This window comes from Sinohyriopsis cumingii, chromosome 1 (genome assembly GCF_028554795.1).
Source record: "Sinohyriopsis cumingii isolate HCF-2022 chromosome 1, ASM2855479v2, whole genome shotgun sequence".
In the NCBI taxonomy this organism is placed as follows: domain Eukaryota; kingdom Metazoa; phylum Mollusca; class Bivalvia; order Unionida; family Unionidae; genus Sinohyriopsis; species Sinohyriopsis cumingii.
Genome location: NC_142961.1, coordinates 128,121,459 through 128,136,646, shown reverse-complemented (window position 1 = coordinate 128,136,646; position 15,188 = coordinate 128,121,459). Strand labels below are relative to the sequence as shown.

At 32.9% G+C, this 15,188-nt stretch overlaps 1 protein-coding gene across 2 annotated transcripts in view; it reads left to right on the top strand.

The window, feature by feature from the left end:
* The window catches only part of LOC149807844 (receptor-type tyrosine-protein phosphatase epsilon-like), a 154,577-nt gene that overhangs the window by 135,182 nt on the left and 4,207 nt on the right, over positions 1–15,188 (top strand). For both annotated transcript variants that reach the window (XM_089971382.1, XM_089971380.1), the window contains 7 exons: positions 8,345–8,480; positions 8,869–9,018; positions 11,291–11,390; positions 11,762–11,835; positions 12,515–12,646; positions 13,828–13,956; positions 15,021–15,169. In XM_089971382.1, coding sequence (XP_089827508.1) covers positions 8,345–8,480; positions 8,869–9,018; positions 11,291–11,390; positions 11,762–11,835; positions 12,515–12,646; positions 13,828–13,956; positions 15,021–15,169 — 870 coding nt within the window. The remainder of the gene's footprint in view (positions 1–8,344; positions 8,481–8,868; positions 9,019–11,290; positions 11,391–11,761; positions 11,836–12,514; positions 12,647–13,827; positions 13,957–15,020; positions 15,170–15,188) is intronic.

The following is a 15,188-nucleotide window of genomic DNA, read 5'->3' as shown; positions in this document are numbered from 1 at the left end:
AAGTAAAATGTAAGTATATTTTTATATTTGACCAGACAATCTTATCAACTAGTGTTGTTTTTTCTTCTCCAGATTCTAGTTAGGGAGATAGCAAAATATTTTTCAAAGGCGATGACTTTTGTAGAACAAAATATGTTTTTCTATGGATATGTATTGCAGTTAAAAATGAAGATATGCTGGAATAGGGGTTACATTTTACCTGGCAGAAAATATTCAAAATGGCAATGTGTATCCTTACAGGCAATAATGACATAATTATGTTATGTGATTTATTGACAAATTACATATGCAGCTGCTCTAATATATGCTGAAAACATTTTCAAATCATATTACGTTTTTGACAAAATCTCATATATCATACATTTTTATGTTAATATGCAAATTTGTAAGCCAGAAAAATTCAGCATGCAAATTTATTCAGGGTGAGTAGCAAGCAAATATCTTGACTGAGAAGCCAATCTCTGATATTAATTGCACCACTCTTTACTACAGAATCAAGTTGCCATTAACTTGCTGACTGTGACTTAAGGTACAGTTCCCAAAGAATCAGATTATAACAGTCTTAGTTTGTGACACCTATAATGATAGTCACACACACCATCCAAATATTGTGTGAGCTTGATTACCTTTGAAGTTGGATAAGTAACTTTGACACTTACAACTTTAATTAATTAATTAACACCCCAGCTAGAGTAACAGATAAAAGTGCAACTATCATTGATCATGTCTGTACTAATAAACCTGAAATCATAAGTGAAATTAATGTGCCAGTGTATGCACTGAGTGATCACTACCCACTACTTGAATAACCATGATTGTCTTTGAGACTGTCCTATTCTTGGGGACCTACATTAGGAGGGGATCAAAGTTATAATATACAAATATTTCATTTACAATAACATATTTTAGTATTTAACACATTAAAAGCTAGAACTCACTAGTCATAGTCCTGAAAGGTAGGGGTCAGGAGGTTTCAGTAATGTCATAATAAAGCACTGGGATTTTCCATGGTCAGCCATATAAGTAGCTCCCATTTTCAAATACCAATGGAAGGCTTGAGGAACTTTTGACTTTCATTGGATTTAACACTTCCTTAACTGAAGACCAGCATTTGACATCTCAAATGAACTGACTGTACACCATCATCATGGTCTCTTCCTGTGATGCTCATGGCTGCTCATGCCTGCATCCTCCTCTGGTACCTGAGTCCAGTGTACTAACCATCTGATCCCCACCACAATAATCTAATAGTTAATTTGCTGCATCCACAATTAAAAGCAAACAAAAATGCACTGTGTCTTGTAAGATCCTGCTTAAGAGAGATAAACTCATTATGCAGAGAAGCAGTGTACAGGCTAACCTGTTTTGATTTTTTTTGTAAGGAAAATTCATTTATGACTGAATTTATCTTTACATGTCTGGATGACTGCATTATTTTATCATTATTTACACTTTCCTTGGGATAGATGAGCATATAACTCATTTTATTAACGTTAAGTTCTAGATTTTGTGTTGTAATTTTTTATAGTCTATGGCATAAAACTGAGTAAATATTAAGATGAGGAAAAACAGTTATATATAATATTTCTCAAAATAAATTTGTATTCCTCTAATATTTGAAAATGTTTGCAAACAAAACAGAGTATGCGTCATTCAAGCCAAAACATTCTGTCATGCTTTCTTTGTCATGATATTTTCACATGCTTATAATTGTCTGGCATGGTTTATGGGTCCAGAGCTTTACTGCAAAGATGTCAAAATGTATTCATATTGTATGTGCAGCCTTAACACATCACATTGGTTGCCTTGAATTTTCTGGTGGAGCTACCAATATGATTTAGAAGTGACTGACTTCATTTAAGAAATGCAATGTCATTTGGCAACACAATTGTTTTCATAAGCACGTGTGCTTATTAATTGTGATTTAAGTGCTTTCTTATCATTCATTGATAGCAAATGAAAATAAGACAGTTTTTATTCTATCAGTTGTTGTATGTCGAATACAGTTTATCAATACCCAATACCAATAATAAAAGATTATTTAGTGCTAAGGGTATGACAAAACTTGAATAATACTGATGGTATGATGTGATCCTATACTCTATATTGATTACTTCACTGTCATCAGCACAAGACTATTCATTTCAGGTACCAACATTATATTTAAGAAATTTTGACATAAAAGTCAATAAACTTTATTTTATGAAAACAGTTGTATCTTTAAAGTAACATTAATCCACAAGGCATAACGTACAAAAGGTTAATTTGTTAGTAAATAATTTATTTTCCAGTCCCAACGATAAAGAAGAAAATGATTTGTCAATTATGATTTTCTCTATAGGTAATCTCTCCAAAAGCTATTGGGCTGGTGGAGTACAATGCTGGTGCAATCTACATGGGACTGCTGGAGGGTAAAGAAAGGACATATGTCTACTGCAAAAAGCATTTTGGAAACATTGAGAATGGAACTTTTGAATTTCAATTTGCCGATGGTTCAGAAGCAACATTAAATATGAAAGATATCCAGAAAATCAACAAAATTTATTTAATGAACAAGTTTGAACTAGAGGTAGCGAACAACCAAATATGTGTTTTGGAAAAGGAACATTAACATATAAAGGAAGCAGTTGCAATATACATTAAAAATTAAATACATGTATGAATTATTGAACCACTCTCAAGAACTTCATTGGATGGATCTCTTATGTAAAACCTGCCTCCTTACTGCATCTTCTCTCCTTTTAGCTAAAGAGTTTTAATTTTGGAGCACTGGATTTGACTGGTAGTAATAGTTCTCTTAAGCATTATGATTGGGTGATTATTATCGAAGAAACATTATTCTAGAACTGAATCGTTATTAACGGGTAAAACAGCATCTCTGTATAGTCAGTAGGTCACATCAATTATTTTTTGATATAATAGACGACATGTCTTTAGAGTGTGTAAAAATTTCAACATGTAACCACTTGACTTTAAATCACAAAAGTTGAACCTCAGGCAATCTTTGAAACTGAATTCTTGATGCTGATAATATATGGAATATATCCTGATAAAACTGTGTTAAGCTTTAAGTATGTTACAAAATATAACAATTTAGAAGCAAAGGTTTTACATAATTATGAACATGTACATTTGAACTTGAAACAAAAATATCATTATGTTTGTGTTTCCTATTATATTTAAAGCAGGAGTCACATTTCTTATGTGATGTCAGGTTTAAAAATAAAAAGGATTACATGCTTGATAATATGCTTCCTTCTTATTACTCTAACCTATATAATATCATCCAATATGTGCCGCCTATCCCTTTTTATGAAATATTCAAATGAAGACATACTATCAGTTGAACATTTTTCTTTCATTCATTTACATTCTTATTGCATAGACAATTTGTTGGTTGAGTAGATTATACATGTTACCTGTACTGTACATTATTTCTGTGCTGCAAAGGTTTATGGCTTACTGAAGGTTAAAGCCAATTAAGTCATTCCTTACAAAGATTTATATACAGGAACATACTGGTCAAGTGTACTGAATTTTAAATGTGCACAGGTTAAGTCATCACATCATTTTATAGCAAAACTTAACAAAGCATTCCTGAAATAAAACAATTTCAGAAAGTTCTAAATTTACAGTTAAAATAAGGATGTTTAAAGGCCATATGTTAGTATTGTAAAAAATGTATGTATTTAATAGCAATGTGGTATTATTTTTCTGAATGTACTCATTTCCTATGGATTACAGATCAGAAAATGTGCATTCACTAGACAGTATTCTGATTACACATTTATGAATGGTAGGGTTAGCACACATTGGAATGGGATGATGGTGGGTGGAGGTAAAATAAATAATTTACCTCATGAATTTATGTATAAAAAATATTATATAAATCACTGGGATGGTTTCGCATTTTGTCATTCATTAAATTTTAATGTTACACTTAAGTTTTGTAATATATCATATACATTTTAAAATGGCATGCAACAATGAATAGTCTAACATAAGGACCACATGTGTTCTTTCGCATTTGGCGAATTATACAGCTTTTAAATTTTTCAATTCTAACAGTCACACATGCAACTTTTACTAAAAGCTGTTGCTGACACAAGCCAAATTTTGGCCAAGCATAGATTTATCCATGATTTGGTTTCTGTCTAAAAGTCATATATGTACATTATGGAAAGGGACAATGTTGCAGATTGCCAAATTTGGGCTAATCATAGTTACCTAGATTTTGGTTTTGTGCCGCCACACATGTGAGTTATACTAAGAGGCACTGCAGACACTAGCCAAATTTTGGCCAAGCATAGATTTATCCAAGATTTGGTTTCTGTCTAAAAGTCATACATGTACATTATGGAAAGGGACAATGTTGCAGACAGCCAAATTTGGGCTAATCATAGTTACCTAGATTTTGGTTTTATACAGCCACACATGTGAATTATACTAAGAGGCATTGCAGACACTAGCCAAAGTTTGGCTAAGAGTACATGTATCCACAGTTTGGTTTCTACCAGCCTCACTGAGTATGGCAACAGGAATTCTTAGCCAAATTCTGGCTTATTTAAAACCCGCCTAGCTCCTCCAACATACAGTAAAGCTATTGAATAGTTATAGGCCAGATACTGGTCAAAGACTCTCAGTATGTGCCTTTGCTACTTTGGATTAAGAGATTTTAGCCCACAGCAGAGGCCTGATTTGATTAAATAGAAAAGCTCAAGTGAAATCGGAAGCTGTTTACCACATTTTTTTCAGTTTTCATTTCCACATTATATAAATTACAATAAGCTAAAGGAGCTTCAACTAATTTGTTCCTCAGTGTTATTGTAGTCGTTATAAAAATGTGCAAATATATTTCCAGAAATCTTGCCCGCCTCCCGTCATGATCATAATGTGATAATAATAGATATGTAATGTGAAGCTTATTTTTCTTTGACAAGAATGATAAAGCTAACTGGACTACAGTTTGAATGGAACTACAAACACGAACTGAGTGTCATTATCGCAAATGGAACATGTTAAAAGAGAAAACGAATAAACGTTTAACTGACAAGGAAACAATGGATTTTATTCAAATGAAGAAACATATGAAATAATTTTCATTTAAGATAATTAAATTTGTATGGTCAACCTCTCATTTAATCCTATCTGGAACACATTTATCTAGTAATTGTGCGTGCAGTGATGTTCATAAAGCTCACAGAAGAAGGATCAAATAGATCAAATGGTAGAGGCGTTTTTAAATGATGTTGGTATTTACTGCTGGCCAAACTTTAAAATGATGAAATGCCAGTATGATATGAAAAGAGCAGTAAACAGTGGAATAGGAAAAAACACAAAAAAACATAAAGGTGCAATAACTGCATTGTAATCAATGCATCTCTTCAGAATTGCGATAGCTACGTTGGCTACATGGTACTATTGATGAACACGATAAACGAAGAGAAACAAGAGAGACTAAACGTCGTTATGCAAGAAGCCATTCATATAAGTTAAAAGTTTTAATTTACTTTATTTTTACTACGATTGCGTTTTTTTAGTCTGAGATACTGTCCCATTACATGTCTTATTATACCTTTTATATTGCATTTGATCAATTAAATTAGTTTACTTGATCAATTCCAATACAGCTGTTAAATGATAATCATCACAACTAATGCATCTGAATTGGCTCAATCACTAAAGGTTCCCATATTATAAAGTTAATGACTAAAAACATACACACACAATATGATCATGATATCAGTGTAATGCCTAAAAGGTCCATATGGCTTACATGCGATGTAGCCATACAGTTATTTAAATGTAATATTTGCGTCCCCCACCCACCAAACTATTCTTTCTGCTGTAGAGAGACCTTGGAGATATAACATTCAAAATGGTGATGCCACATTTAATAACATCATTGATTCATATTATTGTTATGGTCCATGACATCTGATGTATCGTTTCAAGTATCGAAACTACGTTGATATCTTCCACTGTGCAATGACCTCACGAATTTAATAAATGTCCTCTTTAAGTCCTCTTTGATAAAAGACGTTTTCAATATTGCAAATGTCTTTACCTTTCTTGAGGACACATTTTAGCTCGTGCAAGTGATTGGTTTCTTTTCATTAGTTTCTCATAATAACTTCAAATTCACGTAGAGGTAAGTGTCGTCCACGAAATTGTTGTATGTACAAAAGTAATAATCTAGCAATTAGCTAACAGTTCTGTGAATCCAACCTGCCGCATTTGCCATTCGTCTCCTGAGGATGTCTCAAATATTTCAAACACTAGTCCATACATTGCCATTTCGTCTTCGGTAACGCTTCTTCATGAAACACACCCGATCCTTCAAAAATGGTACCGATTGTAGGTTGTGACCAGATATGTTACCACCTTCATGTAATTTTGCAGGCAGACTTATTTCTATAAATAGTCCACATTCCACATACTTATTTTGGCACGGTTGCTTGAAATGCTCCGTCACACTAGCCTTGATTTCAAGAACTTTAGTGTAGCAATAAATAATGTTCAGATCAATTTGAAATTCTTTATTGAGATATTGAGTCGCTTTGTCTGTTTGTAATCGCGGTGTGTCTTGCAAATTTTGATTAGGCAACAATTGGTAATACTCTCACTAGCTCCAAATCATTTTTGAGATGTATAAAGCACCAACAATGCCTACCTTCGAAACACACAACTGGCACAACGCAAATCCTTCAGACTAGACTTGTATGAAGTCAAGTGCTACCCATCTGTTTTGTTTCAAGGTTGGATTATGAAATGTAAATATGTGCATTTAGTCACATAATTCTTTGTCTATTCCTGTAAGTGTTGGATAGCCAATGTAGGCAATGGGTGATCATTGGGTGCTTGACCTTATTCTAAAGTTAACAACAAAATTAGTTTAACATGTGTAAGTAACCGCAAAAATATGGACATATTTGTAGTTTATCCGGACATTTTATAATCTCAGCTAAAGTCTTAAATAGTTTGGGAAATTGAAAACCAACTTTACAGGGTTTAATTTGTAGTTTGCGTTAGATCCCGTGAAAGTTTCATATTTTCAGCATTTCGTAGACACATCCCTTATTTTGTAAGACAATCAATTAGCGTTACTTTTAGTCATGTCAATTATAATGCTATTATGGGTTGGTTCCACTGATGATGCAACTTATCTCATCAGTAAAACAAATCGCAAAGTTACCGCTAAGATAATATTTGATATAGTTATGCAATATATATTAATATATATTATATTGCATACATGCGTCCAGCGGAGTCTAGGCATCATTATGTCCAAGATAATTAATTTCTCCTCTGTTTAATTTCTAACATGGTGAGTTTATGGTTGCGATAGTGAGTGTCTAACTCATATTAGGTGTTTTAATCTTCTTTACTGTACCCCAGAATTTACATCCTAAACTTACGCATCAGTTACTAGATTGATTTGTTTATCAGTAATATTATGTTGTGGACAAAAGGTGTCGGCGAATTGTCAGTCGTAGTAGGTGCTGGTCACTAACAATGTGTATGTGTTAGTGTGCGTAGGTGTTGGTCAAAATATGTGGGACCTGGTTTGAAGACTATGTAATGGTTTGCTGGTGTTGTGAGAGTCAAATGTTCTTTCTGGCCAATAGTACTGCAAACTGGTTAGTTGGCATTGGTGCTGGTTAGTACCGGGTTGCTGCTCAGAAAGACGTAGCATTGGTTACTTGGCGCAGGTGTTCCTTACTAGATGAGAGTGCTATTCATTGATATTTTTTGTCAGTGAATGTGAGTGTTGGTTTGTAGATGCATGTGTTAGTCATAGTGTGTTTCATGCTTATCAATGGGTTGAGCGTGGTTGCACCCAAATGAAGACCACTATTAAATTCCCATATTTGGCCTACTGCGATGTAATGTTAAATTCCTATAGCCATTATAGTTTTATCGATTATTAATAATATTCACACCTTATATAACAACATTATAACCTCCATAGCGACACATTGCAAAATCTAAGTCCACTTCTAAATTAATGATTACATTGGATTTGAATCTGTAAGACAGTGATTAATAATGAAGCAATAGATTATGAAAATGTGATTGTATGTATACATATTGCAATATAATCGTCATGAAAATAACTGCATTGACATTAAATAATATGAACAATGTGTCTAATAAAAACTGGGTGTAGCTTTTAAATAAACTGTCTAATTGATGATGTAGAATAATGAAATCATCATTGCCCTTGATTTCGCTCTAAATTGATTTCTTCAGCATTTGGTCGTTCTGATTGTAATTAGATTTGTATTGTATTAAATTCATTTAAATACTTGTTTCCACTTTTCTTTACTATCTATATAAACAGTGCTGGAATCGGTAGGACAGGAACCTTTCTGGCTCTTGACTACCTACTTGACCAGGCAGAGGAGCTGGGCTACATCAATGTGGTGAAATGCGTAGAGACCATCAGGAAACAGAGAGTCAACCTCGTGCAGACTCTTGTAAGGATTATTATGATACACATCATAAAGATGACTACTCCGACGACAATGAAAATGATTATGATAATAATGAATTTTAATAGAGGAGAGATTTTACATAATTTTACATACATTACATTCACAGAGTTCATAAACAAACGTATCTACCGACCACTGAAAACTTTATCTATTTTAATCTCTGGTGGGCAGAACTACTTAGCTTGGTTTGACGTCGCTGCGTCAACTTCATTACAACGAGAGTAACATATAATATAGGTATGCGATTAGTGCAGCAAATGTAGTGTAATTAATACATATTAAACGTTATATACGATATTACATAGGAAGGAAATGTGTTTATGTCCTATAAACTTGAACCAGATGATCTTTATTTTCATTTAATTTTCAGGAACAGTACATCTTTCTGCACGAGGCTCTCCTTGAAGCATTAACTTGCACCACTATGGCTGTGTCGACTAGTAAATTCCAAGAAACTCACAGGAAACTACTTGAAATAGACATTACGACAAGAAAACGAATGTTGGATGATGAATTCAAAGTACATAATTACACCTTTAATACTTTTACTAAGCAAAGTTATAGTTATTTTCATGTTTAGAACGCCGTATTACAGACATCAATATGATGTATCCTATATAAACTTCATACAACTCATGTTATAAGGTTTAGCTTTTTCCACGTAATTTTATGATTTTTAATAGTAAAAAAATAGTCCATGTTTCCAAGACATTAAAACTGTATTCATTAAAATCTTGACATAGTTCCCATTAGATATTCATTATACAAAACTTCTTCTTACGTTATCGCATTTTGTAGTTATCTTATTTTGCAAAATACTTTACTTTTTTTAAATACAATACATATTTTTAAACAAGACACCGTATAAAGACATTTTCTTTTGAGCGATTTTAAAACTTTTAAACTTGGAATTTATTTGGCTATGAATCTGTTTGTCTTCATTGTGGATATTTTCATTAATAAACAACATAGATCTGTACATGCTTAAGAACAGCGATGATTGTTGATATCATTTTATCTTATATTAAAAACGCGATCCGTACTATCAATGACGCAAACAGTGTAGGGTAATGTAAAGCGGATGTGCATGTTGATGAATAATTTTATAAAGAGATGTTTTTTGGAACGTGGTTATCTATATAATTCCCAATTTCTGGAAGGTGCATTTATATTAAATTTTGACTCGAGTCATTAAAGAAATTAGCTGGTGATGTATGGGCTAAGTAGGTTTTGTACATCTTATATCATAAACTCCTTTACAATCTATTTCGTGAATTATGAACGTAGAGCGTAACACAGAGAGCTTGACGTATTACCCATTATGATTTTGTACCGTTTTTATACTGACTTTTGTACTCCAAGCGTTGATTTACCTCCCATTGATAGGAGATAACTCCAAGCGTATATCACCATCTCAAAATGTAACTCATATTGTATATCAAATTGATCCTTATCACATTAATAGGAGGTATTCGCCGTAATTATGCCGTCAGTTAAAAACGATGCATTATGTACTTCAGTCCAAAATAAATAATTACCTTTGTATTGTGAATATCATTGTCAAAATGTATAAAGTTCATATATATGTCAAACACAGGCTGTTGACCGAGACTTGAGCGTTAAGTCGTCATCAGCAATGAATTACCTTTAGTGTCAGACGCGGGACTAAAATTTCGTTCACAACCTCTTTGCTAAGTTGATGACACTTTAGTTACAACTATTTACATTGACCGTTTCTATTCCATTACATTAGTGTATGACGTGAAAACTTTTGTATGCTATTTCAGAAGAAATTCATGATTCGCTGCTTGCTTGTTATCATGCAATACAAAGCATATGGCTGATTGCATATGACGTGGCACTTGCGAAGATGTTATAATATGCCAATGACGTAGTTTATATTTACTCAGTTTCGTTTATCCCACGTCATCATTAATACTTCAGTGCATACATTTCGAAAATAGAGGAATTAGGTCCTCATGTACTTTATACACGGAAAGAAAGGGACAAGGCCTCGATTACATAGGGATTAAATAATGTTTAGGACAACGAACAAATCTGAAATCGTACGAGCTTTGAGATGTGTGGAAAATAGAAAACACAACTACTTTGTTTTCACAACTTTCAAATAGATCCCCGAACATAATATTATACCTCTTCGATAATAAATATGTTAATGAATCGATTAATTTGCATAAATCCATTATATAATAAAATATCAAAGAACACGTTTTCTCTGAGCTTACTTGCATTTTCATGATCTCAACCACTCCTAGTTTATTCAACACGATCATTGTGCAGATTTATATATCCATCATTGCTTATGTGGTTTCGTTAATTCAGTCAACGTCCCTATATTTGATATATTTGTGTAAAAAAAACAACACTATTTAGTAAGCTAAACGTGTCACCTATTTCCGTTACAATATTGTTTTATATTTCAAAGCCCTTGAAAAGTGTACTTCTTCAGCGAAATTTGGCACTAATCAATTCAGTAATGAGTCGGTATTTTGGCTACTGGAAATAAAAACAGAACCATATGATTCGTAAGTGCATCCCTCGCTCTAATTCAAAATTGGTGCTATAAACACTCAGTACCTGTATTTATATGGCGACATATGAGGCATTTAGGAATAATACACTCCGTAGAAACAGCGAATCGCTTACAAAACATAATAAACCATTTCTCATGAAGTGGTTTTGTAATATCCCTTTGATAAGCTCACCACGCCTTAATCGCATTTCCGCATGTTCAGGTTATCTAAAATTTAAATATCTTTGTTTATATGCAGAAGCTACCCATGTATGTGTCCGATCCAGAAGAAGACGTGTATGCAAACGCGAAGAACGTGGAAAATCGGCATAAAAACAGATATTCAAACATTTTGCCAGGTATCATTGGAACATGCGTTTCGTTCTAGAGTTTCAATATCATATAACTTTATGGAAAACGATCAAACGTTCATGATAATTTTATAACATTTTGTTTGAGAAATGAGATCAGAAATTCACTATTGAAGTAACAAGATCATAGTTTTGGAAGCTGTTTTCATTTGTTGGATATAATCGATGTACATGACCAGCCTCTCCAGCAAATCGATTACAGTGCTAATAAATTGTCTTTTTCTACAGAATGTAAAATTATCAATATTGTGTCCTATTTTACACACTTTTAGGTGTAGTATTTGGAAATAAGTTATGCGTATATATTTGGTTGTAAATATGTTATATAAGAAGTTTATTTCGAACTGTTTCCTTTTCAGACAAAAACCATTGCCCCTTTTTAAATGTCTACGCCAAAGGGAGAGATTCTTACATCAATGCTGTCTTCCTACCTGTATGTGATCTGTTTTCATCGTGCCAAATCAAAGTTTTCAGACATATTGGTTTCCCAAAATTACATCGTGTTCAATTTTTGAACGGACACTGTATAAGAGACAATTGTGTGCATTTCACAACTTATTTAATGGTTGCCAAGCTGCATAATATATGCAAATCACTGTATTGATCGTTGGATTGACTAGATATTATTTTTACTAACGAAATCCCGAAGAGGCATGACACATCATTTGAAAATATGACAAAGTTTCTATATACGTTTCAGGAAAGTTATAATCGCGAAGTCATTTGCACATTTAACTGACCGATAACTGCAGCTAGCAATAACATAGAGAAAGAGTTGAATCCACCAGATTTTGGTAAAACAATAATAATAAATTCTTTACTTCCCCAATGAATGTAGGTTTAATATGTATAGATTCGTGTCCTAAAGTCAGTTCCTGTTGGCAATAAGTACTAACTAATAAAAACCTAATGAATCATAATTCGCCGAGAATTATGCACAAATACTGAGCTCTTTATGTCTATCGTAGTTACATATATATATAGTTATATATATATATATATATATATATATATATATATATATATATATATATATATATATATATATATATATAATAGAATGAGAGAAGTGGTAAGATGTATTTATATCACATCATGTGTACATTATACAGACTTACAAGGAGAACAACATCTTTATCATCACCCAAACACCACTTGAGAACACAATCGTGGATTTTTGGAGAATGGTGTACCAGTTTGAAGTTGGCTCTATTGTGATGCTGAATACGTTACCAGAAATGAAGGTAATGCTGAAATAACGCGCAACCTCTGCTACGTAAATTAGTGTAAATCATTTTCCCATAATGACCACTTAGCATCACTTAAGATTATAAATGCACGTGATTCGACAACACAAACGTCTTCTACAAAAGTAATCTGGCCCTCTGAGTTTCCATGGATATATTTGATTCCTTTAAAATCACTTAAATTCCTTTTCAAAGGAAAAACATAATTCGTAGTCTCTGCAACATTACTTGCAATCTACATACATGTCATTGCGGGAGAGGAATGGGACTTAGAAGAAGAAATTGTTTGTGGGCAATGTTCCCAAATTATAGCACAAGCTTGACACACAGTGCATTCGCGGAGATTGCAAACAATGATATGCATGATTCGAGGCTATAACCTGTGCCTGGGACTTACACTTTTATTATCATCCGTCAATGGTCACAATAGAGAATCTCTCAAAATTGATGCATTTATATTTTGTAAGACATATGTTAATAGTACTTATGCTTCCTCACAGCTACTTATTAATTTGCTGGTAAAGTGGTTTACGGAAGCCAGGATTTATAACATTATATTACTTCTCGTGTCAGTGACATTGCCGTCTCATGTGATGCAAATGATTTCTATGGTTTTATGATGTTATTATTAAAGTTCACTCTCATCTAAGGCTAGTTTAAATTATTAAAAAAATATAGTTAACTTTACTCTTCGAAGAGTAAAGAATATTGATACAAAATTGTACAGGCTTTCGCTGCGGGAGTGGGTGTCTCTGTGCTCGTGTGTGTGTGTGTGTGTGTGTGTGTGTGTGTGTGTGTGTGTGTGTGTGATTCCATTTATTATTAACGAAGCTAATATTTAAATACAACCACAAAATATACAAACTTGTTTAAGTTGTAGAGACAGCTGCTAATAGTTCAAGAAGAAGGACAAGGGAGTATATGTATCGCTGTCATCAGTATTATATTATAATCAAGGCTATATGTTTTTTTTATGACAGATAGCATGGTTAATCACAATGACAAATATAGCTGAAAAAGCAAAGTGGAATATGACAAGTAATCATTGTCATTCTTACTTTTTAAATAACTTTCTGTGTATATGGTTGATATTTAAAACCATTACTAAAATGAACATGAAATGTGTTAAAGATTTGTATGCCACTAATGTTTCCTGTAAGTTTAACATTTGTTTTAAGGAAGACGAACGCTACTGGACAGAGGACAACAAAATGTTAGAGATAGGACCCTTCAGAATCACTCTTGAAAGTAAATCCTGCGATGACATTTGTACAAATTATACTATGCTACTGCAATACCAAGAAGAGGTCAGTAAACTGAAGACACATTTGATTATCATCAACACATTCGTGATGTTCAAATTACAACGTCTTGATCAGGACAATTTAAAATATGGCGATACAATAAAAATAAATATCAAATTCATCTAACTCGAACGTTTTGTTTACATCCTCCATGTGTGCTATCAAAGTTAACAAATCTCTGCTACATACTAATGGAACAATATACGCTTTAGTAATTGTATCATAATAACGAGCTATAAAAAGAGAAGAGTATAGAAAGCAAATTGTCTTTACTTTGTATGACTCCATACAACTGGTTTTCAATTTGTCTAGAATTTCGGGATAATTTTAAAACAATTCTAAGAGTGTGTCTTTTGGCCTAAAGTAAATTTATGTCCACAAACTACTATATGAATTCAGTCATCTGGTCATATATTTTAATAATAGACGGATACAAATAGTCTAATTTTCTAGTACATGAATAGGTTAGGTTTATCACATCGTTCACTGATATGAGAGGGGATCGCCTTACAATAGGATAGCTATACCACATTCATATCATTAAACATCTAATGGAGTTTAACTAATGCCAACTTGGTGTGCTTAGCATGACATAATCCAATGTAGCATTACATCATTATTTATTGTTGATATACACAAGTCGATCATTTGTTTTAACTTAGGTTTACGTTTCATATTCGCTGCTTAGTTGTTATCATCTTTACGCATCAAACCCATCAAGCAGTTCACGGTTTGGATTAATATGAATTACCGGTTTTAAAACTGAACCTTACGGTCAATTAAAGTGTACTAAACTAAGGTTTTTATTCCAAATGCAGTACATTTAAACCAGCACAATTTTACAAATGAAGATATAATGTGGCAGTCAATAAAGATTGGCAATATTTAAAATAAGTTTACTCCTAACCAAATACCTTTTATTCCCAGCATTGATTCAGTCTCAGGAATATATATATATATATATATATATATATATATATATATATATATATATATATATATATATATATATATATATATATATATATATATAATGTGTGTACTTTTAATATGTATTGGCATTTTAGTTGCGTCGGAGGGTCCGTTTAAGCAGAGCTGCCTACTGGGAAGATGGGAAGCCTGTCCCCATGTCACCGACAGCAATGTTGAAGCAGATTGATCTTATAGAGAAATGGCAGCAGGAATCAGGCAGCAAACCTATTATTGTTCACTGCATGTAATATTACTGTAACGTC